At 42.8% G+C, this 26,118-nt stretch overlaps 2 protein-coding genes across 2 annotated transcripts in view; one reads left to right on the top strand and one right to left on the bottom strand.

The window, feature by feature from the left end:
- Positions 1–4,257, top strand: part of ROS1 (ROS proto-oncogene 1, receptor tyrosine kinase) — a 112,753-nt gene extending 108,496 nt beyond the window's left edge. The window contains 1 exon segment of the mRNA XM_076003030.1: positions 3,427–4,257. Within this exon segment, the coding sequence (XP_075859145.1) occupies positions 3,427–3,737 (311 nt within the window). The 3' untranslated portion in view covers positions 3,738–4,257.
- An 11,102-nt stretch (positions 4,258–15,359) lies between these two features.
- On the bottom strand, positions 15,360–23,929 carry VGLL2 (vestigial like family member 2). Its single transcript, XM_012753856.3, has 4 exons — positions 23,641–23,929; positions 21,025–21,334; positions 18,431–18,967; positions 15,360–17,169 (listed from the first exon to the last, which is right to left on the bottom strand). The coding sequence occupies exons 1-4, from the start codon at positions 23,719–23,721 to the stop codon at positions 17,129–17,131; spliced, it is 969 nt and encodes a 322-aa protein (XP_012609310.1). The 5' UTR covers positions 23,722–23,929; the 3' UTR covers positions 15,360–17,128.
- Between the last annotated feature and the right edge of the window lie 2,189 nt (positions 23,930–26,118).

Consider the following 26,118-nt stretch of genomic DNA (forward strand, 5'->3'; position numbering starts at 1 on the left):
GAACCTGAGGATACAGTTGAGAGGGTTTGTGCTCAGTGTAGCCAGGTGTAGCTGCAGTCATTTAAATTAGAGTATGGGATAGGAAGAGAGTGAACAGGAGATAGGACCCAGAGAACAGCCGGTATAGGAGGGACTAACAAAGAAAGATGGTGGGCGTGAGGAGGAGAAGCCAGAAAGGGAAGAGGAGAGCTGGAAGAAAGTATTGCTGTGGAAACCCAAAGGAAAATAGTTCACCAAGAAGGAAGTGGTCAAATATTACAGAGAGGTAAAGCATTCCAGAGGGATGCCTGGATTTTGTGGCTGACTTGTATTTTAAAATTCAACTCTTTGTTCATGAAATCCGTTCCTTCTAATGTGTTGAAGACATTTTATAAAAATCAAAGAGGCTGTCATAATGGATGATAGTAGGCCTAAGAGCTTAGCTTTACCTTAGGTTCTTCCAGAAGTCTCCATGGACCCTTGAGAATATCTTTTTACTATGTTGCATTGCCTAGTTCATCTACAAGGCTGAGATAGGTAACAGATAATGCTCACACTAAGTATACATAAGAAAATCCTTTTTGTGTAAAGTTTTAATTACAATCATAGCTAATTTTATTTTAACATTTTTTAAATGCTACTCACTGTGCTATGTAGGTTAACTCTGTAAATCCTCATGACATTCTTATGAAATGGCTATTCTTAGTAACCTATTTTACAGATGAGAAAAGTGAGGTATATTAACTTGCCCATGATCATACTGCTGAGATGGGGCTAGAGTTTGGCTCTATTCTAGAGCCTTTGCTCTCAGCCTTCACAAAGCCAAGGCTGTGGGAAGGAAACTGTCCACACAAGCTCCCCAACTATGCTCTCAATAGTGTGCTGCACCACTAAGTATAGTGAAAGAAATTATTGCTTATGGCTTGCTAGAAAAGTTGCACCATTTTTTCCGCTGGTTATATCAAATTTATTTAGGTGCCAAGTTGTTGGCAGAAGGAATTAAAATTCTGAATAATATTCATAAAAATAGAGAAGCATACATAAATATTGAGAATAATGATACAGGAAGAGTCTAAAAGGGAACATAATCAAACTATGATAATCAGACAGAAATAAGCAATTCTGGGCAATACAGTTTTAGTAAAAGAGAAATCATCATTTTATTGCTTACAATGAATGTAAATCTTGAAGGTAAAGAATGTAAAGAGATACAGAAATCACTAAAAAAATTTGATAATTGAGATTATGATTGAACAAGAGAGGCAGGGAACAGACAAGAAATAGAAAGGCAGAGTTTGTATATTTACGAAGGATGGAACTAATGGAATGGTCCCTTCAAGGCGAGCCTAAACTTAATTATGTTTTTAATAAAAGAGAATGTGTTTAATAATAGTTTGCTGTTTTGCAGACTGGTGGGCATATTTAGCCTAGCAATAAGATGTCTGTCTTCATTGTTGTTGTGAGAGATATATAAAAAGATAAGAAAAGCCATTGGAAGGACTTTTTTTTTTAAGAAAAAAAAAAACACCAAGTGAGGGGGCTTAGGATTACAGGGACCAATAATACCGTGCCTATCCTATGGTCCTACTGACCTAATGGGGTGTAAAAGGGATAGAGAGAGAAGATTAGTAACATATCTGTGCATCTAGTAAAAATATCCCAGTGACTTCATCCAAACATTTGTGTAAACATCACCTCATCAGTCCCAGAGAGTTCTACAGGAAACAAATCTAAATGCTCCTCTGCTGTTCTAAACATAGCCAGTCAGCCGGCATATGTCTCGTCTGCAAATACCCTGTCTTAGTTGGAAGGCTTTATTTTAATATTTGCTCTTAAAGAGGTTGCTGAGTGCAAGCTGTTTTTATTGAGGATATCTGCTTTAAGGTCTGACCCATAGGTTTTCTATTAAGTAATTTTTAAACAAAAATAAACAAACAAAATGAAACAACCTCTTGCTACTGCCATGGTCTCTCATAAGCTCTTCATGCAATGAGAAGATGTACTAATTGCGGAAGGCTGGCCAGGGTCAAGTTACTAAATATTGCTGCAAGTACTATGAACCAATAAAGTAGTTAGCTAATGATTTTTCTTTGACATGTGACAAGAGAATTTCCAAAATGAATTTATTTGCCTCATATAAAAGATTCTTTTTAAAAAACTCAAAGCAAAAAAAAAAAATTAAAAGTTAAAATAATCTTTTGGTAGGAAGTTTTCCAATATACTATTTATGGGGTTAAAGGTATGGCAAGGAAGCTACTGATATGAGTGGGTAGACTATATTGTAGATTTAAATTTTTGTCAAAATTCTAAACTTTTCTTTAGCAGAATTTCTTTTAAGCCTGTTAAGGACATCCTAATTTCCTCAATTATCTGGGCTACTGGACTACTTAAAGTCAATTACCTTATTTCTTCCTAATTTTTTTTTATGTTTTCCGTTGCTATTATTACATCTACCAAGTTATTCTTAGAAGTTTCTCAATGGCTTAGTATATATTGTCCAATAATTGTAATGATTGACTCCTTCCACAGGTATTCAGCACTTAGGTATGAACCAAACTTGGCATCTGAAAAAGTTATTTCTATTGGGGAGCTATTTTATAAGTCTAACTATTCATGGGGTTTGAAATATACTATAATGATATTTCAACAATGAAGAGGAAAATGAGATGAGGCCAAAGAGCCCAGGAGCCTGTCTGGCCATCTTGTTCTTCAGCAGTTTGGGGGTCTGCAAGAGAAATGCACACGTGATACAGAGCAGGGATGTAGCTCATATGCTCTTACAATAAAATTAGCTTTGTAGTTCAGGTATGGAACTTGAAAAATAGGTAAGTCTATTAAAATTCCATTGGGAAAAAATAGGTACAATGGTGCTTCCCTTAGTCCTTTGAAATGATTTCATTTTCCTCATATTTTAGTTTAAGTTCATTTCAAATAAACTAAACTTGGGGGTACATCAGGGCTAAGCACAGAAACTTTATTTCATTCATTGCTGTATCATAAATACTTAGAACACAGCCTGGAATGTAGTAGGCATTCAGTAAATATTATCTTAATAAGTGATTAAATTACTAGATCTAAAAGTTAAATCTTTAAAAGTAGACATTTCATCTGCTGCTGAAAGATGAAAGAATGAGTATTTTACACAAAAGGGCCTTCCTAGGGCCACTTAATTCCTATCACAAAGACCACGACCTGTTCCAGCTGTTATTTTAAAGTGGATGCCACCCTCTATAGCAATATGTCTGCTTCCCTACTAGACTGCAATAGCCTCAAGGAACAGGAGATGCGTCTTATTTATCTTTGTACTCCCAGCACTTAGCAGTGCTCATAAATGTTTGCTGAACAATGTGTAAAGTTGGTGTTGCTATAATTCTCATACAGCCTATAAGTTATTGCAAATAAATGAAAATAAGTACATGCTAGAATAACCTTCGTATTTTTTCACAGGTGAAGGTGGCAATATGATTTGCGTGAATTCAGGTGACGCTATGTCAATTGCTTTAATGGAAACCAAGAACCAAGAAGGGTTAAACTACATGGTACTTGCTACAGACTGCAGCCGAGGTGAAGAAAATTCTGAGGGTCTTCCAGGCTCCCAGGACTCTGAATCTTGTGGTCTGAGGAAAGAAGAGAAGGAACCACATGCAGACAAAGATTTCTGCCAAGAAAAACAAGTGGCTTACTGCCCTCCTGGCAAGCCTGGAGGCCTGAACTATGCCTGTCTCACTCACAGTGGATGTGGAGATGGGTCTGATTGATAGCGCTGTTTGGGAAATACAGAGTTGACATAAACACTCCTATTAAGTAGTTACTGAAAGAAAACTCTAGTAGAATGATAGATGTCATGGTGGTCTGCAAGTCCAAATTAACACTGCAAAGTTTCTGAGTTCTAATTTTGGTTCTGTGGGCCATTTGGTTTCAGTCTAACAATCCCTGTACCAACTGCCTGACCTTCAGTAGAATTATGAGATGAACCACTAAGCATGTGGAAAGCTTAGGAAGACTCATAAGTCTGGAAAGGAAACATGGCTCTCCTTCCCCCTGAAGGTCCTTTAAGCCATTGCCCACCCTTCAGTCTGGGCTGTAATAAAAGCGTCTTGACCAGATGGTTAGAAACAGAAATAGATATGTTTAGGGAACTGAAGGAGAAGAATAAGAAGTAGGTTTAGGGGGCCAACAGAACTACAGATAATCTCAAAGGGGGAAGAGGAAATAACAAATAACTCTACAAATACAGAAGAAACCAGCACCTGTGACATGAGAAAACACTTGGAAAGCTATTACTACAATAAAACATTATCTCTAATCACTGCTGTAAAATATGTATTTTTTGTGATTTCTCTTTTTTTATTTCAAAATATTATGGGGGTACAAATGTTTTTGGTTACATGGATCACTTTTGTAATGCTTGAGTCAGGGCTATAAGTGTGCCCATCACTCAGATAGTGTTCATTGTACCTGTTAGGTGGGATTTTCACTCATTAATATATTTTGTATTTTGGAGGCTTAGAACAACAGCTTCAGTCATATTGATAATAGGATTACAGACTTGAAAAGGCAGAACCTATAACTGGTGAAAGTTTATTGGAAAAAGCTGATTAATAATCTAACCTTCATCTAAAGTTGTTCAAGGAAAAGAAATAAGCCATAAGAAAAATCTTTGAAAATACAGTATAGTACTGGAAGCAAATACTATATTGCTTATGTTTTAACAGTGCCAGATGAACAAAAATTTACCTAGATAAAATCAATATGTTGGTATAATTCTGATTAAAATGCTTTACTCAAAACGTCTTTGAGAAAACAGCCTGTTTATGGCCCCAGATGCACTCTATATTGCTTATCCACATTGGCTTGCCTTCTCCTAATGGAATTTCCTAGCCTATTCTTCTCTGCTTATCTACATTCCTCTCAACCTTTAGGACTAGCTTATATTTCAACTTTTTGGAAGTTCTGCCCTAAGCCTCTCACCCCTCTCTTCTCAGAATGGCTATCGCATTTATTGTCTTTACATCTCATTTGGCAGTAACCACATATATTCTGTTTCTATATTTTGCCCTCTTAAATAAATTGCAAGCTTTCTGAAGATACAGTGGTGTCTTCTACCCCTTCGTATATTTTCTATGCCAAAGTAGGTATTCTTGTTTAATGGACTGATGGGTTGATTTTCTTATCATCTTTTCCAAGGATATTTTAGAACAAGTCTTAGCTTGTGGCTCACACTGGGCATGCCAGAAAATTGGTCTAATGACAAGGGGGACCCATGAATAATCTTTCAATCCTGAGTCATCTCTTCAGACCTAGACAGACAGATTATAGGAGTCAGGGTAGACCTTTGAGATTCACATCAGATGTAGGGGAGTCCTGCAATTCTGGAAGCCCTTGAAATGATGATGAACATATGCTAAAGGAGGCAAACATTTATTTTATCATTCTCAATTTCTCCCCTGTCTCAAATCCATATTTTATCCTTAGAATGGCCTCTATGAATGTAGGATAAGTGTTAGATGCCTCTGACTTCTCTATGACATCCTTTCCTTGGTAAAAGGAAGCATGTCCAACATTCCTTTTTGCAGTTGGTCAGGGCTACAGGGAGCCTGGTCAGATGCCTTATCCCAGTCCTTTTAGGCTTCTTTACATACAACCAGAAGAATTAAGGGGCCAAAATATACTACCCAAATGCTATTTATGCTATTGTAAATCTTTTAGGATATTTTCTTCCGAAGTCTTTTTTTTTTCAATGTGAGCTTATTTTCATGGATGGGATAGGTGTAGTTAAACCCTCCAAATCTTTTTCACTTAACATTATTGCATAAGCTTTCCCTCTTATCGATGAAAATTCTTTGTAAATATTTCTAATGGCTGCATAAAATTCCTTAGGATGGATATGCTATAGTTTAATGCTCCCTTATAGCTCTACACATTCATTCATTTGCTCATTTGATAAATATTTATTGAGTGCCTACTATGCAGCAACTACTGTTATAGGTACTAAGAATAGAGCAACAAAGAAAGCAAAGTCTCTGCCTTGATGGAGGCTACATTCTAGCATTCTTGTTGGAGGAGGAGATATAATAAACAAAAATATATATACAGCTGAGGAGTAAACTCAGCAGTGTTGCAGAGCTCAAGATGTTTATATGCTCAGTCAAGGTAGGTCTGTTGAGAAAACTTGGGACCATGAAATATAGGATAGGGGTACTTGAATGGATGTTTCCAATATTTTGGCTCAGCAGACCCTTCTGATCCCTCAGAGCTGGTAGAAGTAGCACACCCCTCCAAGGTAAGAGCTGACACTTTCTCTGTAGAGAAAGATATTAACAGAGGCCTCTTCCCAACCAAGCAACAAATACCCCCTTAGGAGCTGCACTCACCTTCTCTCTTGACTGCCAGGTCAATAACTATGCTGGATAAACTTCAACATAACTTGATTACGCTGGGTCTAATAAACAGGAAAGAGATTAAATCTCAAATGAGCTCTGAGAGTTAGCTGACATGTATTGCTGGGAGCCAGGGTAGTTATGCTGGGATTACATTCTGAAGATGCTTGATCAAGGGGATGGGAAGATAAGACTGGGTAAGCAAGAATTCATTCACCAGGTGAGACTCTGCTGGGACATGAGATTTAATTTCCTGGAAAAGACCCATGGAGATGAGGCAAACTTGTGGCTAGAGTGGTCTCAGAAGCCAGGAGAAAATGAAGGCCCATGCTGAGTTTCCTTGTCAGAAGGTAAAGGAAGGAATAAAAAGGATGAGGGAAGCAGGAATGCTGGCATGGACATATTATGCGAGGCCAGAAGACCCGCCAGAGCACACAGCATTCACCAATGTCATCAGGAAAAGGGGCCTCACTAAGAAGCTCAGTGATGGCCTATGCTGCTGACCACAGCTGTTGGCAGGAGAGGCTGTCCCAGAGCTGGACTTGTTAACATTCATGGGCAAGCCTGAAATCGGAGAGGCCAGATGACTACATTTGCCTTCCAAAAACCATGGACCTGTATCACCATGCTGATGAAGAGGCAGCCAAAGGGCTTGAGTATAGAGAGTTATGGAGACAGTTAATAAGGCATGTTGTCCCTTGGACAAAACAGATGGGCAGCCAGTCCTTAACATCTGTAATCACTAGAAGGCTATGTCAGTCAGAGTTCTCCAGAGAAACAGAATCAATAGAATATAGAGATAGATGATAGATAGATTGATTGATTGATAGATGGATGAGAGGGGATTTATTAGGGGAATGAGTTCATGCTACTATGGAGACTAAGAAGTCCCATGGCATGCCATTTGCAAGTGGGAGAACCAAGGAAGCCAGTAGCTTGGATTAGTCCAAGTCTGACAGCCTGAGAACCTGGGGAGCAACTGGTGCAAGTTTTGGAATCTGAAGGTCAAAAACCCTGGAGATCTAATGCCCAAGGGCAGGAGAAGATGTGTGTCCCAGCTCCAGAAGAGGGAGAGACAAATCTGCATATCCTCTGCCTGTTTGTTATATCCCAGCACTCGGCCGACTGGACAATGCCTGCCCATGTTGGGTGAGGGTGGATCTTCTCTACTTAGTCCACTGATTCAAATGTCAGTCTCTTTCAGAAACACCCTCTCAGACATACCTAGAAATAAAGCTTTACCAGCTAACTGGATATCTTTTAATCCAGTCAAGTTGACACCTAAAATTAACACAAAGGCAAAAATGGAGGAGCAGGGGGCTGATGGGGTCTCTCTGATGAGAATCACCATCCTCGCTCAGTTCCCAGATCTGAGCCAATGTTCGAATCTGCAGCTCATTGACTGAAGAATGGGACAGTTCCTAGGTGGAAGGACCCTGCAAGATCACTGCATGTATGTACTGTAATGATTCCTCCACAGGAGGAATCATTACAGTACATACAGCCACTTACTCTGGTGATTGTACGCTGAAGGAAGGGAGAATTCCCAGACATTCCAGATGACTGGACACAGTGTCTGAGTTGACATTGGTATCCAGAGACCTGAAGCACCTTCAAACCCTCTCTGTTAGAGTGGGGTTTATGGGGGTAGGTATTATATTGCATCCTCACTAAAGTATAAGCCATAATGTGTCCACCGGGTCCACAGCCCCACCCAGTGGTCATTTTCCCACTCTCTAAATGTGTAACTGGGATCAACATACTTTGTGGTTGGAGTAGCTCCCTCATTGGGTCTTTGGCCTGTGGGGTAAAAGATACCACAGTGTAGAAGGCCAAGTGGAAAGCTCTGAAGCTGGCTCCATTCTCCTTCCCTTCCCTCAGTCAAAATTGTAAATCAAAAACAATATAGAATTCCAGGGGGTTGACAGTGATTAGCACCACCATTAAAGATCTAAAGGTTGCAGGGTCATTGGTTTCTACCATATCTACATTTAATTCACTGCTTCTGCAGAAACTGGGTAGATCCTAGAGAATGACTGTAGAGTACCACGTGTTAAACCAAATAATGACCCCAATTACAGTTGCTATGACAGATGCAGTATTTTTGCTAGAACATATTAATAACACTTCAAGTGCATGGTATGTGTCTTGGCATCTGTTTCTCAGAGGATTGAACTGATGTTACCATCCCATTGATGAGACAATTAAAAAGACTAATTAGAGCTGATCTTCAGGTTGAGCCATGTGTAGCTAACAGCCTTGATGAGTGTGTGTGCAGGGGAAGCTAAATCAAAGTGGGTGCAAGAGAAAATAGAAAAGCAAATGGAGAGAGAGGAGATGACTGATGTAAGGCATCTCGCCATTTCAAGGTAACAGAGAAATGAGATAGCAATGAGATGGGTCAAGGGAGGGGTTTTTTGTTTGTTTGTTTTTTGGTATTTCTTTTTTCCCCTGGAGACAAAAAACATTGCAGCCTGTTTTATATTAATGATTCAGTAGAGAGAGAAAAGAGATGATGCAGGAAGAAGAGAGAAAATAATTGTTCAAGTGATGTCCTTGAGCTGAACACAGAGATGGAGGCTTGGTATGTAAGTGCAGGAAAAGGATATTCGACACTAATTGGCTCTTACTAAATGTGACAGAATCTCTCCCCACTCATTTTAGTATGAGGATTTTCTTTACTGGAGCCAGCTTCAAGCCAGCTTTTTTTTTTTTTCCAATTTGTACTCCAAACTTCAGATCAGCCTATATTTTTAAATTTGTTTGCACATAATAAAATAAAATATTTTAATGCAAAAATTAGTTTTTTTCATAATAGTTGGTGGTACCCGCTCAATGTACTTAATATCTAGTTAAGGTTGAAAAATATTATAAGTAAAGAGTGAATAGGATGATCTTCAGGACTACTGCAACCCTTGAAAGCCTAAAGTTGCATCAGAAGACTTTATAGTTATATAGTAAATGCCAAATAAATGGTATCGACATTAGGTCGTAAGAATTCCCATAAATGTGAGACCACTCATTGTGGTCTGGTGTAGAGACCAGGCTTCATGGAAAAGGTAGAACTAATCTAGACATTGAAGAAGAGATAACATTTGGATAAGAGGTCAGTGAGTGAGATGAAAATTTTCTAATATGGTGGGAAGTAGGAATTTACAAGTACCTTTTACAGAATATAAGAGAAAACAGTTGCAAACTGCTGTAACCCAGGGGAACGGTCAACCAGAAGAATTATGTTTAGGAACTCTGGTAATTTCTAGATTGTGTACCATTGGGCTGAGATCTTTTTTTTTTCTTTCAGCATATTATGGGGGTATAGATTTTAAGGTTTCAATAAATGCCCCTTCCTCCCTCCCCCCACAAGTCTGAGTCTCCAGAATGACCAGGCCCCAGATGGTGCACATCTCACTCATTATATATGTGTATACCCACCCCCCTCCTACCTGCCCAATACCCTATTACTGTAGTACCTATGTGTCCACTTAGGTGGGCTGAGATCTTATCCAATGGTGAGCGGCACATCCTCCTGACAACTGAGACAAGATAGCTCTAACTTCATTCGGAGCACTGATATGGACATACAGGAGAAGAAAGCACAAGAAATAGATCAGGAAACTAAAAGCCAACATGCAAAGCGTTTTTTAGTGTTACTTTTAATTCAATTAATTGAATTCAAATTAGAAATCCCTCTGATAAAGGAAGTGACAAAAATTAAATATGCACTTTAGAATAAGACTAAAAAATGTAGTCAGAAGCTTTTATGGAGCTTTTATTTAAATAATGTAAAATCGTATAATTTTGTTTTAACATTTAATGTCTTGCTCTTGCTGCTGTTCTGAGACACAGGAAGATTCAGTGGTACCTACACTTTCTGCTTCATTCTCTTAAGACCCAAAGCCTACATTAACTGGCAGCATGGGCAGATATAATAATATGGCTGTGAAGCATTATTTATTTTTCTTTTTTAGTTTGAATACATTTTACATCTCCAGCAAAAGGGGGAGATGGCTGTATCCCATGGTGGATTTTTAAAGTTTTCAGTCCTATTAAAAAATGACATCATTCCTTTATCATCAAATGACCAGACATCCCAAGTTTCAATGTGGGATAATAGTCCCAGCATTGTTGTTTTTATTAATTAACTAGATAATTTAAAACTGTTAAATTTAAAATTGTGAATAAATTGCCATCTCACCAATTCTAATAGAATATAATTTCTTAGTTGTTTTCCCTCAGGATGTGAGTCTTTTTCCCTAGATCCTTTTTTATGCTCTTAAAAAAGTATGAGTGAGGAATATTTTTTAAAAGAAGTCTTTAAACAAGGAAAAACAAATATCATAAGCTCTGTTCTCTATGTTTCTTACCAAAATGTGTCTGTCAATGCCCTTTTGTTATTTTCAGAGTGTGGAGAAGAAACTGCCTGAGGTAAAAATGGAACTTCATACTCCACAAAACAAGGTGAAATAATACTAATAATACAGCACTTTTAGGCAGTGCTTCCAAACATATCAGGAAATTCCATAAAAACAGGTACAATGGGAAAAAAGTCAAATGATATTAAAAGAAAAAATATCCAATTGCTTTCTAGGACAGGTTACACATTGGGTAAATTGCACTAGAAGAAAAAAAGGGAAATAGGATTTTACCTAGTAAAAATAAACATTTTCCATCCCATTTCTTGATAATACCATTATTGGCATAGGGATGATAACGAAGTTGCCAAAAATAAGTGCAAAACTGACGTTTGAGAATCAGCAGGAAAAAAAATGAGTTTGTGACATTCTCATCAATCACCTCAATCATAATTATTGTTTGTAGCAAATCTGTGTTTAAAATTTTAAGATTCTTGGCTGGGCGCGGTGGCTCACGCCTGTAATCCTAGCTCTCTGGGAGGCCGAGGCGGGCGGATTGCTCAAGGTCAGGAGTTCAAAACCAGCCTGAGCAAGAGCGAGACCCCGTCTCTACTATAAATAGAAAGAAATTAATTGGCCAACTGATATATATATATATAAAAAAATTAGCCAGGCATGGTGGCGCATGCCTGTAGTCCCAGCTACTCGGGAGGCTGAGGCAGAAGGATCACTCGAGCCCAGGAGATTGAGGTTGCTGTGAGCTAGGCTGATGCCACGGCACTCACTCTAGCCTGGACAACAAAGCGAGACTCTGTCTCAAAAAAAAAAAAAAAAAAATTTAAGATTCTTGATATTTTTCTTTAGTGAAAATGATTTTTATATGAGGTATTCTAAAGAAGTTTTCAAATTATAAGTTAAATGATATATTTTCCTAGTTGTAAATATAGAGATTAAAATATGTACACCAAAAATCCATGTTGATAAAAATTTCTAATAAGTAACTAGAGTGGTGCAAATATAATCAATAAATAAATTTAATTCATTAGTTTTTTCCAAAGTTTAGTTTAGCTTTAACCTTAATTTCTTATATGTAATAATTATATATTTATTCATTTATGCATTTTTGATAGGAAATGGAAATAATGGTAGGAGGATAGTTTGAGGAAAACCACATTAGCCATTTTGCAACACTTGGAGAAAAGTAGAACTAGAACTTACTAAGAGATTCTAGGATCAAAAGAAATGGAAAATATGCTTGCTGTTTTTCTAGGTGAAATAACTGAATTCCAGTAAGGTAGAAGAAATTCAGTTGCCTTAATTTTCTTTTTTAGAGGAGCTTAGTTTCCATAAGAACACATAGGAAAACTCAGAGAAATACTGAAGTTTGAGATAGACCTGACACTGTATTGTGGAGAACTTCAGATTTTTCTCTTACTGAGTTTTTTTTTTTTAAATGAAAAATTCCAAATGAAGGGTAATATGTTTTAACAAAGTAATAATGATTCTAGTAAATTCCATATATATATATATATATATATATATATATATATATTTCTCTAAAGGCTAAACATTAATTCTTCAACAAAATATTTTATTCTTTTCTCCTAAAAGAAAATTTGCCTATCTCTTAAAGTAAACTTGGAGTAGCAGAACCACCTCTGCCGGCTCTAGTCAGGGGCCACTCTGCCTGGATGCGATGTTTAGAGGTCATGGGTGGAAACAAATGGGAGCTGTTTTTGGAGGCTGCCTTGCCTTTTTAGGTCATGAGGGTCTCTCTGTGTTTAGGGTAACATGATTGAAGGCTCCACTCCAGCTCCAATTAGCACCCTATAATTTATTAGCTTCTGCTTTAAGATTATGCGTTAACTTCACAAATATTTCAACCACGGAAACAGCAGCTATCAAGTGTCTCTTTCCTGATCCAGCCCTCTGGGGCTGGATTGAAATACAAGGAAACAGTGGTACAGTTGGTCTGTCAAGTGAGAATAATCATTTGTGCCTGTGCTTGTCTGAGGGCATGATGTCTCTGATTTCTCTTTCGGTCTGCATCTGTGTGAGTGTTTGTTATATCTGTGGATAAATAGATTCTATTGTGTGGATACCATATTTGTATTGTTAGGGTTTCATTTATTTCCCGGCAATAAGGAAGAGCCAGTATTTAGGAAAAGTGAAATTTGTGTTTGTTTAACCCTGCTGCTTGTGTAAATGTCACAACTTCAGTTACACACAGACAGCAACTGTGATAATGTGAAAATGTCTTTAGGGACATTTATTCCTTTACTTAAGATTTTAGGAAAATATAATAAATCCTAAAATTCTAGCAAGGAAAAATGGAATATACAAACATTTTGACAAGTACAATCAAAATGTGAATTATTCGCATGCAAATTGTCAACAAACTGTTAAAGCAATTTTATAAAGGGATCTTACATTTTTCAGTTTCATTTATTTTTAAAGTCTTTTCAAACACCTTTCAATTTTTCTTCCATGCTCATGAATTACATTAAAATGCACTTCATGGAAATGGCATTTATATAGAAAGCAGTTTGTCTAAGATCTATCTATTTATTTTTATCTCCCCCAACTCCAAAATAACCAATCACTATGGCTTAGAAAAAGGAACTTTATTTTGATAGAATATGTATGGGTGCCTGCATAGAAATGCAGGCTTTGTGATTCTAAGCAAAATGAAAGTTAAAGTTATCTGAAGAGTTGTTTCCTCCAGATGCAAAAGGACACAGAAAATACAGTACTTACCCCAGGAATCAGTGAAAAGAGAAGTGTTCAGTCAGGGGGTCTGGGTCCCAACACCCACCACCTCTGCCCTCTCTCCCATCCAGGCCTGAATTAATCTTAAGTCATCGCTAGAATTTGCCATGCATTGAAATAGAACTTCAAAGGGGAAATGAGATGGGATGGCAACTCCTTTTAAACTGAAGGAGTAGAACAGATAGAGTTCCCTGAAGCTGGGTGACTGAGTTCTCAGCCAGAGGGCAATCGGCAAAAGGATTATGTGGTGGTGGAGAGCCATTTCTCCCCTTTTCATCACCTCTCCCCTGGCCTAGGCCAAGTGCCAAGGGAAAGCTGTGAGTGAAGGGGACACCGGTGCCGTGGGGTACAAATAGAAGAGAATGCAATATCTCAGACCCTAACCAGGTATAACACATGTAAAAAGTCACATTTGCCTTTTCTCATGCCATCCCTCATTTCCTTGAATGTCCTTTTATCAACTGCTGGAACTTTCTCTAATCTACATGGTTTCACTACTATTAGGAAGATAGGCATTGAAGTTCACATTTCGTGTGACTTGGTGGGCCAGAAGAATGTCAGTAAGGGCTAGTAATTCCCCAGAGTTCTCTTGGATGCCCTGATTACACAGAACTAAATCATTATAGTTCTAGGTCATCTTGCATCTCCACTTTAGGAAGGTGTAAACTGCAGGGAAATGCTGTGCTTCATGTGTCATACGTGCCAGGTCTCTGGAGCCTGGACTGGCTCAGCAGTCTGGACGGTCTGTTCGGGATTGCCCCAAAGGCCAGTTCCAGTGAATGAGTCTCCTCACCAGCAACCTGATATTCGGGTCAGATGCAGCTGAGGAGAGAGGTTGCAGTAATCAGAGCCTCGTGGCTGGGAAAAGGCTCCCTGTGGGTCTGACCACAGACCTTGTGTCAGTGCAGGTGGGGCACAGCTAAAGAGCCTCTTCCAGTGACGAATACTTACAGAAGATGTCTAGTGGAAAACGCACTGCTTGTTTTCTTTAACAGCATACTACGTAGCAAATTCTGAAAAGCGCACTGAGGCTGAACGCATTCTATTTATGCTTGCATATACCAGTGATCCATGCCAGTGGAACATGGATTAAAAAAATCCATAGAGAAGTCCAAAGTTAATTTTAGTTATTGCTTCAATGTCCAAACCTCAGGCTAACTCTTACACCGCTTGGTTAGATTGGGTGTGAAGAATTTCAGAGCAGTGAGGGCTGTTAAATACTGATGTGAATTAATAAGAGAAGCAATAATACTGCCCTCCTGGAGAATAGAGATCTGCATGAATGGTCTAAAGGTAGTGCCATTTGATGGAGTTAGGACAATGTCCTAAGACAATTCCTTTGAGATCTGGGATACTGTAAGTTCTACAAAGCATTAATCTTTGCTTTCCTGTCTTTTTTCCCTTCTTACTCATCTATTGTAATGGAGAAAATAAGACCAAAGTTGAACAGCAAAGAGACAAGTAGTTACTGCAATGGATAGCAGTGCAGTCATTGCACCTGGGCTACTGCGTTGGCATTCTGGCTCTGTTACTGACGAGCTTCGTGACTGAGCAAATTATTTCTCCTCTGTGTGTCTCAGTTTTCTCATAGGTAAGAAGGATATTATAATAATAACTACCACATGGAATTATTGAGAGGCTTAAATGAGTTAATCTGTACATAAAGCCTTCAGATCAGCACCTGATGCATGATAAATAATTAACATTAGTTATTATTGTTGTTATCACATCTGGTACAGCATGATCATAGTTATAGTACCTTCCATCTAAGCAAAAAAAATACCATTTTTGTAATGATCATACCTACTTCACAGGTACCCAAATGATAGAAAGGGGATGGGTAACTCTGCCAAGCTTATGCTTGGAATGAGGTCCCTTAACTGCTTCCAACTCTTGAGACTATTATAATATATATAAGGTAATATATACATTATATTTGCTTCTTATGTTATAATGAAAATCAAGATTTATACTAATATTATTATGATTCCATAATGTGCAAGGGCAATTTGCACATCATACAAAATCTTTCTCCTGGGCATTACTGTGAATAAACACAACTAACTTTGGTATCAAGAGAATACAAAGAAAAAGACTCAATTTCTCAATAATCTTTTTTTCCTAGTGGAAGGTTTGGTTTCTTAGCCTAGCTTATTAAAATATAAAATAACCAATATTTCAAAAACACTTTTAACCAATGACTCTACTGTCTTAAGAGCTTAGAATTTTAGAAGTAACAATAATTCCCTCCTGTCTGACTGAATGGTCTGTACACCTCTGTTTCTAACTCGCTGAATGCTAACAGGTAAGCGCTTGGCTTCTGTGGCCCGCAATGTTCTCATCTGTGAAACAGAGAGAAGGTACCTAACTTCTCATCTCCAGGGTTGATTTAATGTGGGAAGAGGTTAACAGATTTCACAGCACACACTTTGGAATAACAACAAAAAGTGTATCTATATATGCATATAGATACATATGCACATGTGTAATGTAATATCACCGACATTGGATCATACTACCATAAATTATTTTATTTTACTAGAGAAAAACTAAGGTATTTATTTTCTTTTATGAAACAACATAGTGAACCCACAGTAAACAGACATCTTTAATGTTCATTTCTTCTTCCTCGTCACCTGCAGCTTTGCCCACACACAGACCTCTTCCCCTGCCCCAACACTAAAGTGACCAAATCACAACCATAGAGACAGAAAAATATTCGAGGTATTGGAAGCTCCATGGACATTTCTTCCCCTTGTGATGGTTCTCAGTTCTTTTCCATGGAGATCACTGGGGTCTCTTGTTGCTTTTTGCATCCAGAGGATAGAGGGAGGGACAGAAATTGTGGGACAGAAGGCAGAGAAGGGTTTCTTCTTTCATCGTAAAATGTTCCTTGTAAAAAATATGATATATATACATATATATATAAAATATATCCAGTGCAATTGCAATTGTTCTGCCAAACACTGGGAAGTGCCACCTTGGTTGATGTATTTCTGGAGTTTTAAACAGTTGTCCTACAACAGCTGCCTTGCAGTAAGACTTGGGCAGGTGGCTCCAGATAAGCCACTTGCCACTCACATTCAGGCTGAGGCTTCCATGTTCAAGGTCCAGAGGAAAAAGTGTGCCTCTGTGTCTGGAGTGGGTGTTGTGGGGTGGGGATGGGCAGGGAGGGAGCTGGAGGCTGAATGGTGAGGAAGAAGGAATTGACTTCTCTTTACTTCTCTACCACAGTCTTCGATGCAAATACACATACTGTTTTAAATCTGAGGATATCCACAACGTCAGTAGTGCTATGCTCACACTACCTAATGAAAGAATTCACATCAGCATAAAAAAATATTCACACCAAAAAGTCTCCTTTTCTTTCTCCCTTTCCAAAAAAGCTTATGATATCCTGTCACCTGACTAAGTGATCTCACCACAGATATTTCCAGTGATTTGGCCAACGTAATTCAGAGTCTTTGGATCCACTCTTTCAGCAGCGGGAAATTTCTGTAGTTGTGGCTTTTGGTTTTCCCCATACACCAAGAAGTTTGAAGTCTCTGCCTTTCCCCCATGTCCTCATCCATGAAGTGAGAGGGCACAGGTGCTGAGCCTCCAGGCTGGTCAGAAGAGACAGGGAAGGGGAAACCCTGGGTCGGCAGATCAGCTCAGGAGGGATGCACCACAGAGGGAATAGCGGCGAGCTGCAAACCAAGATCACAAGCTGTTACAAACCCACTCCATTTGGGCTCTGAGTGCCACAACTGCACTGCGCAGAGACCTACAGGGGAGAAGGCGGGCTGTCTAAAACCAGTACACATCCTTGCTTTTGTCCTGGGGCTGCACACCTGAAAATAGAAGATGAGAGAAAGAGAGAGAGAGAGAGAAGAAGAAAGAAAGAAGAGAGAGGGAGAGAGAAGGAGTGGGGGAGGGAAGGCACAAGATATGTAAGGAAAGAGAAAGACAAACACCAGTTTTATTGTGAAAGTCCTGGCCTTCACCAAAAGTTGGGTAAATGAAAGTAAACACAAAGCAAACAGAAAAGTCAAATCTTCACCTGAGGGAAGAGGGAGTGGGCAGACTACAAGGCAATGAATGACTGCACTTATTGTATAACTATCTTTTCATTTGCCCTAAAAGTAAGAAAAGAAAGCAAAAAACCAAAGCCTTATTTGGAATACTTTTCAAATTCAACTCTTTAAGCCAGAGATTTAGTATTATCATATTCTTAAAGTTTTACATTTTTAAAAGACCTATTTAATTTGGCAATTTAATTGATATTAGAGTCACATATTTTTCTTTCCTTTTAACTGTGATTAGGTGACAAGACCCCGCTCCCCAAAGCCATAAAGGATTTTAAACTACACTCTCTGCAGGTACTCTAGATCAGTGCTGTCCAATAGAAAACAATGGGAGCCACAGGCATAATTCTAAGTTTTATACCAGCCACAGTGAAAAGAAGCAAAACGAAACAAATGAGAATTCATCTTAATAATACATTTTATTTAACCCAATATATTTGATATGTAATGTGTTGAAAATATTTCAACAAGCAATCAATATAAAAATATTAATGAGATGCACTTTGCATTCTTTTTTCACACAGTTTTTGAAATCCAGTGTGTATTATACAAAGATGGCACATTGTAATTTAGTCTAGCCTCTTATCAACTGCTCAGTTGCCACATGTGGCTAGTGGCTACAGTATTGAACAGCGCAGAGCTAGAACTTTTCCACAAAATTTTATTTTTAAAAGAAGTCTTCTGGAATAGTTACCAGTCAGCTTAGGGCAGGGTCCTACCGTCTCATCCCACCCACACCGATAGCACAGGGTCATCTACCAGCGGAAACGCAGCCATGCCATGCAGACCCTCCGACCACAGAAATGGGGACCAGGGCTCAGCTCAGGGTTGGGTACAAGACCAGGGGGGGCTCCAGGAAGGTCACACTGCCTCCTCTGCTTACCTGAGTCCACGCTGAGGCCCAAGCCCTGGGCCACGTCCCCCGCGGGGCTGGCGAAGGGCCCCCCGGGCGCGGCCCACGCGGCGCCGGCCGGCTCGCTCTTGGCGGAGAGCTCGCAGGGCGGGCTGCCAGGCGCGGGCGCCGGGCCGGGTGCGAGGCGGGCCGGGCGCCCCGAGGCTGTGGGCATCAGCAGCGGCCCGTAACGGGGATCGAAGTGGGGCGCGTAGACCTCGTGCACGCCGGCAGGGCGCGGGTAGGCGGCGGCCTGGGCGCCGAGGGCGCTGCCCAGCGCGTAGGGGTGGTGCGGGTGCGCGTGGTGCGGGTGCGCATGGTGCGGGTGCGCGTGGTGCCACGGCTCCGTCGTGCCCTGGTGCAGGTGGCTGTGCAGCGCGGCCGGCGAGTAGGGGTCGGCGGCTGCGAAGGGCAGCTCCGAGTGCGCGGCGGCCAGAGGGCTGCCCAGCGGCGCGGGCACCGGCGCCTGGTACGCGCTGTTCCAGAAGGAGGCGGGGAAGCTGCGCTGGCTCATCGGGAAGGAGCCGTCTGCAGGCCGGGGAGGCGGAGAGGAGGAAAGGAAGAGAGGTGCATGTCACCGCCACAGGACGCGAAACGCGAGCCCCGACTCGCACGGCTGAGAGCTCAACTGGCCTGCAGCAGCGCCTTTCTAAGGGGGGTGCAACTTGTGAAAGCGACATCAGGGCACCCCCAAATGAGGTCTTCCGGGAACCCCAGGGAGGAAGTCCGCTTCCTCTGATTTCCCAGAGGCGTCCTTAGCGCGGAAACCCGGGGAGTGTGTCAGGGAGAGAAAGATCGATCGGAGAGCCCTCCTCTCCCAGACCCAAGTTTTGGGGCGCAGGGAGCTTCCCCCGACTCTGGGCCGAGGTACAGTGGTAGCCTCAGGGCAGACGCGGCCTCCCTTTCCCAGCCGCAGGCTCTCCGCAAGCTAGATACCTCTTCCCACTTTCGGTCGGCAGCCTGGGGATCTAGCTAGCTAGCCACTCTCGCGTTTCAGCCTCCCGTGCTCCAGAAAATGTGCCCCTCCAAGGTCCCTGATAGACTGAAAGCCATCGGACATATATCGAAGTCTTGCCATGATTAGTTTTCTTTCTAGAATCCTTCCCTCAAATATTTTTTCCCCAAGAACTCAAGCAAAAGAGTAAACTAGACAATATTCAAAGGGTAGCTGTATTATTAGCATAGAGAGACATGAAGGGACAGGTTTTTCTAATTGAACTTTCTACATCAAAGTAAGGACACAAGGAGTAATAATTAATAATAATAATTGTGAGTATCACTGTTGACCTCTATTCTCTGGTAGCATTTTAAGAAAAGAGCATTTACATCAATTTATTTGTTGCCATTAGTAGAGAAGGAGAGAAAGACAGATATTTAATTCAGGGAAGCTTTATTGAGCATCTCCTCTGTGCTGTATACTAGGGAATTCGAAATGATTTGAAAATGCATTCTAAATGGTTAACAGTCTTCCTGTTAAAAATATTTTGCCAACTGGAGAATAAAAAGAATGTTCTGTATTTAAAACTAATGCTTTTGGATCTTGTCTAGAGCAAGGCTTGTGCAAACTGCCAGGCTCTCTTAAGGAAAAAATGTGTGTGTGTACCGTGTGTGAGGGTTGTTATTTCCTTCCAAAAGACAAATGAAAACAAATGAAAATTTGTTTTCTTTTCTTTTTTCTTTTTCTTTTTTTACAAGAAAGTCCTCATTTCTCAGCTTGGTATACACCAAAAACAGCTTAGGTTAATGGTTCCCCCACCCTTTGTCTTGTTGGTAATAAAGGGAAGTAGAGATTTCAGAACAGCAGGGAAATTTACTTGGCTTGTCCAAGAAGTCATTGTCCTAGGCTAAAGTAGTGCTTTGTGAGGAAGGTAGAAAAATGAAGAGGAGATGTGTTGTGGGAAAAACTTTAGAGATATTTTGGCAGTACCTACATTTTTCTTTCTTTGTTACTCTATTTGCTTATTGAGATACTCCTGCTTCAAGATTTCACAAGTAATTGGAACTTGGCAAAAGGTATAGGTCAGCTTTAGGCCTCTCCAGTAGGTTTTGCTTGCAGGGGAGGTCAAGCATTTTTTCCTCTGAGCAAATTTTCAGAAATTGGAGAGTTGCTCTATAAGTTGTTGGTGGTGAAGATTCTCTACCTCCTGGTTTGGGAGAGTGTTGGAAACCTCACATTTTCCATAGCACATTTACATACATTTTAATGTTAAGTCTTACAGCCTTCTCTGGGGATAGTTAGGAGGGCAAGCGTTATTCTAATTTTAGATTCCAGTAAATAGAGTGACCTTACAGAGGTTAAGGGACTTGCCCAAGGTCATACTGTTTGGAAGTGGTGGAGCCAACACACAAACCTACGCCTTTCAATTCCAAGGCTAGTGTTTTTTCTGGATTACTGCTCTGCCTCTTTAATGAGATCTTATACCCATTCCCTTTCCCCTTCATTTTCCTTAACCTCCTCTAATTCCTCCCCCCCTCCTTCTCTGACACCTGGTATTCTTTCAGCTGCATATCGTTGGGCCTCTGTAGCTGGACCCCAGGCAGAGAGGGCCCTCCTTCAGGCCCTCCCAGCAGGGCCCCACACCTACCTTGCCAGGGCCCAGAGTTCCTGGGTGCTTTGCTACTGGTACAGCTGGGGGAGTAGCTGCTAGGTTGGCTCAGGGCCCTGCTGAAATGTTCATCCACCACGGAGCTGATGTCCCCCTGGAAATAGGTGAAGAGCACGCAGCGGGAGTTGATGTACTCTGCCTCTGGTGGGCACTCTTTCTCTGGGCTGCCTTCTTCCTCTTTGATACTGGCTGGGGTTTGGCTGGAAAATGAGGAGCTGCCGCTGCCACTGCTGCTGGGGCTGGCATTGCACTCTTGAGCTTCCTGCATTTTGGAGTAATAGGCTAGTTTCTGCTCAGAGAAAGAAAGAATAGAGAAGTCAGTTTCAAAAGAGTGTTTGGACTGAACTCCCTCATCCCAATCTCTAAGATAGCCATGGGGAAACTGGCATCTGTGCCTAAGTCTTGTGCTCTCAGCATAAAACTAGCAATAAGAGGGTGACACAGTAAGCAGTCCTCCCAACCTACACCCGAGCAGGAGCAGGGTTCCATGGAGGAGACTGCTGTCCGTGGTTGCTCAGTCCCTTCAGAGTTGCTGCTGGACCACAGGGAAATTTCTCTTAAAATGTCTGGGTGAAGGTCTCAGAAGACACCTAAGCAGCCAGATTATGAGCTGAGTTTGACCTCATAGCTGGGCTCAGGGCGGATATATTTTTAAAAGCAGACTCCAAGGGTAAAGGGCGCCCAAGTCCAGTTTGGGCCTGACTGTTCCCTGCCCGAGAATCCAGGGCAGAAGCACAAAATGCAGGACTAAATATCCTCATGATGGAATGGAGGAAAAACACCCACAAAAATCCACTCCCTGCAACCAGGAATGTAAAAGAACTGAAATGCCACAAAAAGTTTGAAATACATCCATTTAGTAATGAATCAAATGGGGTAAAAATGTGGGATAACATTGTAATTGGGGAAAGATAGATGATTTTAATAAATGCACGTTGACATTTGTTTGGTCGCCCATAAATTGTCCACTTAAAAGTCTCTCCGTTTTAAAATATATCTCCTTTTAAGTAAGGAAAACAAACAGTGGATTGTGAATATTTCCACCCTCACCATCTCCACACACATTGAGGAAATAATTAAAAGGAGCAGAAGGAAGAAATGTTAAGATTCTGGCTGTGGGGTTGGGTAAATCGTGATGTCTAATAGTAATTTTAAAAACTAAGTGCAGCTGCTGAGAAGATTTTCTTGGAAATGAGCAGTAGATTGAATGTGGTGTTAAAGCTCTCTGCAGGCAGAGATGGCCTTGAAGGGGGGCCCAAGTAACATAAAAATGAATGGAGATCTTAATGCAATAGATTGGTCCAGGGTCCAGAAGGAGAAAGGACCAAAGAGAAAACCAACCCACTTCTCTCCTCTTTGCAATAGTCTCATCCTGGGAATGAGCTCCAGTAATTTAGTAATATCACCACTTCCTCAATGCCACATTCCCAACTGGTTTATGAGGGACTCTGGTGGTTCCTAAAATTTACATTGAGACTAAACAAACTCCAGGCTGAAAAGTTTAAAAGAGAGAAACAGGAGGGAAGAAAACTAAAAGCAAAACCTACCCGTTCTATCATTAATTCATCAAGCAATTTCCCAGTAGATATTCTGAATTTGCAGACAAAATTAACGAAAGCATCGACCAGAGCGTTGGGGCATATTTCAATTTCCCCAAAGCAGGAGTCCAGGCCCTCACTTCCCAACCTGGTCTGGACTCCTACAACCTCCCCAGGTGTATGATTTCATTGTTTTCCTAGACTACTGTCCTCGGTTTCTGCTCTGTCAGCTGACGAAATGGAAGGAAAAACTGTTCATCCAGACGCAGCCCAAAGAAGAGAAACTGGTATAATTAAACGGAACTTGAAGAGTTTACAGAACCAAGGTTAAATGGCCTTAGAAGTGAGTTTGTTGAAGGTAGGGCTAACTGATTCAGCTACTCATCAGGGTCAAGAAAGGCGAAGTATTGTCTAAAAAGCTCGCCTCTGTCTGGTCAATCGCACCGCAATAATACTTCCAGAATGTTGAAAGCAAATACAACAAAACGAACGGATTCTGAGCAGTGCCCTTTGAAACGAACTCGCTGGTTCTGGAATTAATTGTTCTGATAGCCCGAGAATTGAAATGGAAGAAATTATTCCGGAGATAAGCTTGCAGGCATGAGAACGCGCGAGCCTTTGCATCTCACAGAGAAAGAGACTGGTCTTTGCCGTTTTGTCACTTTCACCTTTTGGACCACGGTTTGGTTTTCCCCTCTTGAGCTCTGCCCGCAGTTCCCCACACCTGCCCTCGGCTCGGAAGAATCTGGAGTCTGACATACTGCATGAAGAAAATCCAGCCTGTGCCACACGCATCTGATTATCCCAGGGAAGACCCAGGCGCACATTAGCAGGATTTAGCTGCCTTCCCGAGAGAGCAAATGGGCGCGCTACAGGGGTTAGCGGACTGTGCGACCAACTGTGGGGCAGCGCGGCAATCCCCGCATCCGGGCGGCGCCCGCCGCTGGTCCGACGCCCGGGACGCGCCTGGGACGTCGGCGCACAGGGAGGCTGCGGTAAGCTGGGGACCCGCCACCGGCCCCCACAGTCCTGGCCCTGACCCGGAGAAGATACGTACCTGGTGGTAGGGGGTGTAGGCGGCTGCGAAGTAAGGCTGCGGAGGACCGTAAACTTGGTACATAACATCCAGACAGCTCATGGCTCTCCGCAGCGGAGACGGTCGAGTGTTTTTTCATCAACGCTCCTTCGGCGGGGCTCAGCGGGGCTGCATGGGCGGCGCTTGGGCCCGAGCTCCCGAGTCATCGGCGGCGGAGCGAGGGGCAGCGCGCTCGGCGGCTTGGGATCCCGCTGGCTCGCTCCCCTCCCACTCTGGCGACTCTAGCCCGACCGCGCTCCGGGACGGAAGCGCCTGGGCTCCCGCTAGTGGACATTTAAACCCCACGCCCGGCTGGCGTGCTGACGCCACTCCGGGCCCACGGAGGGGGACGGGGCGGTGGGGGGCGGGGACCGGGGGGCCAATGGGGAGCGAGGGACGCTGGTCGGAGGGGCCACCGGTGTGTTTCCTGAGACTCCCCGCAGCGCGCCAGTGGCCAAGGGTGCGGAGGACCGTGCAGTCGGAGCGGTGGGAGCCGCCGGCTTCGCACCGCAAACAGGGGTCTACCAGGCTAAAACAGGAGAGGGAGGGCGGGTTTGGGGCTCTTATACTCAATCAGAGAAAGAAAATTGGGGAAAAGGTCTCCTGGAAGAGCCCTGGTCTCACACTGGACAGTTGAATGTGCGCGTCTAGTAATAACGAGGTGGGGCAGGCTCTGCGCTCATGGTTCCTGGCTGCGCTGGGTGGACAGGGACTGTGCGGTCCCGTGGAGTCACCTAGCGGACCCGAGTCGTCGCAGACAGGACGTGGAAGGAGTCTGGGGACTCCTCCCGGGGCGGAGGAGCTCCCTCTGCGGGGAAACGGTAGTCGCTGAAGCCTGTAACCGCCGTGCCCTGCTGCCCGTCCTTCGCGCACTCTCCGACCCGGTCCTCTTGCCGCCTGCCACTCACCCCAGTCCCGCTCCCCTAGGCTGTTCCCTCAGGCTCCTCTAAAGTTCAATCCTGCCTTCTTCTCTTCGCGGTCCTCCATCTGAATGCGCTACGTTCGCGTAGATCGCGCCCGGCCTCTAGCCACTCGGGTGGGAGCTGCTTTCGAGGAGTGCGGGAGGCCTCGCCCAGCCCCCGACACCTGGCTCTCCATACCCGGGTCTCTTCGGCAGGCGCCCTTTAAAGTTTTGGTCATTTTTAAGGACAGGGACCCACTGGCTCTAAACAGAGGCATCCTAGGAACTGCACGCAGTCAGGGCTTTCCGCTGCCTCTTCAGCCGCAGATAACAATAGCTGCGATGCTGTGGTTGATTTTAGAGAGGTGAAAGAGCATGCACTTCAGTTGTGAAACACCCACAGCAGTTCTTTCTCCCGCCCTGAGAACTCTGCTGGCTCTGAGCTCCTTCCTGACGTTCCCTCCATCCTCCCCAAGCCTTCCCCCCAAACCCTGGGAAACGGGGTTTAACAGTGTGGGGTCCTCAAGTCCTTCGAATTTAGGTAGGCACTAAGACGAGGCTCTCTCTATTGGCTGGGTCAAGTGGCGGGAGGGGCGTCACGGGAATAGTGGCGGGCCAGGCTCCAGGGGCTGGGGCACAGGCTGGGAGCACTGAGGGCCCAGACCCAAGAGAGGGGCGGCCTGGATTACTGCCACAAGCGAACCCTAGTTATTCTCCAGTTTAAATTCAAAAGAAAGTCTTTTGAATTACATCAATTCTCAGGCTATAAAACTGTGAATAAATGCAACTTTGAAAATACATTTGTGTTTAAAAAGTGACTATTTTAAGCCAAATTGTTTCAGGGTTGAATTTTTGGTTTTGCCAGATTATAGTTGGGGAATGGCTCCATGTCTCCAACTCGGTTTATAAATGGTGAGCCGTCTTGAACGACTGGAGAGTTTCCTTAAGTAGCTGCAATGCACTCTATTTTAATGAAAATTAAAAATGAAGACACTTCCCTAGGACAGTTTTACGCAAGTCTCTTTTAAGGGGCCAGGCTATCTAAAGGCTGAGTTCCGCCGGCTTCTTGAGCTTCGGAGGATCCAGGTGCACGGGTGAAGCTAGACACCCCGCCCACCTCCACCCCAAAGTGCCCGGCCAGGAGTTTCGGAGGAGGAGCACAACCATCTATCTGCATTTTTGGGGGGACAAAAGAGCAAACTGTCACTCAGAGGGCCACAATGCACCCTTCTGGATGCGGAGGGTTGGGCACTCCAGGTCCTAGTCGCACTCGCCCCTGCTGCACATCCTCGCTGCGGGGCTGCTCCGCCCAGGCCCGCGCCTGGCTCTAGGCTTGCCCTGGCCGGCGCCCTGGGATCAGGTCTAAGGACTTGCAGGAGCCCGGGTGTCCACGCTGTCGCCGCGCCCAGGATGCTACGCAGCGGCCGGTCGGTGCGGCTCCGTCGGGTCCCGCTCCCCCTTTCGCGCAGGGACTGCAGTCCATCCTTGCACACAGAGGTCCTGCTTTGGTTTTCTCCTATTCAGGACATCTCTGGGCGGGAGCACCAGTCGCCAAGGCG

Source organism: Microcebus murinus, chromosome 5 (assembly GCF_040939455.1).
Source record: "Microcebus murinus isolate Inina chromosome 5, M.murinus_Inina_mat1.0, whole genome shotgun sequence".
NCBI classification, from domain to species: domain Eukaryota; kingdom Metazoa; phylum Chordata; class Mammalia; order Primates; family Cheirogaleidae; genus Microcebus; species Microcebus murinus.

Coding starts and splice junctions, on each gene's coding strand:
- VGLL2 (XM_012753856.3), bottom strand. CDS start 23,721: ATGAGCTGTCTGGATGTTATGTACCAAGTTTACGGTCCTCCGCAGCCT. Junction 21,335..23,640: donor CCTACACCCCCTACCACCAG/GTACGTATCTTC, acceptor TTCTCTGAGCAG/AAACTAGCCTATTACTCCAA. Junction 17,170..18,430: donor GGGCCTCAGCGTGGACTCAG/GTAAGCAGAGGA, acceptor CTTGGTTTGCAG/CTCGCCGCTATTCCCTCTGT.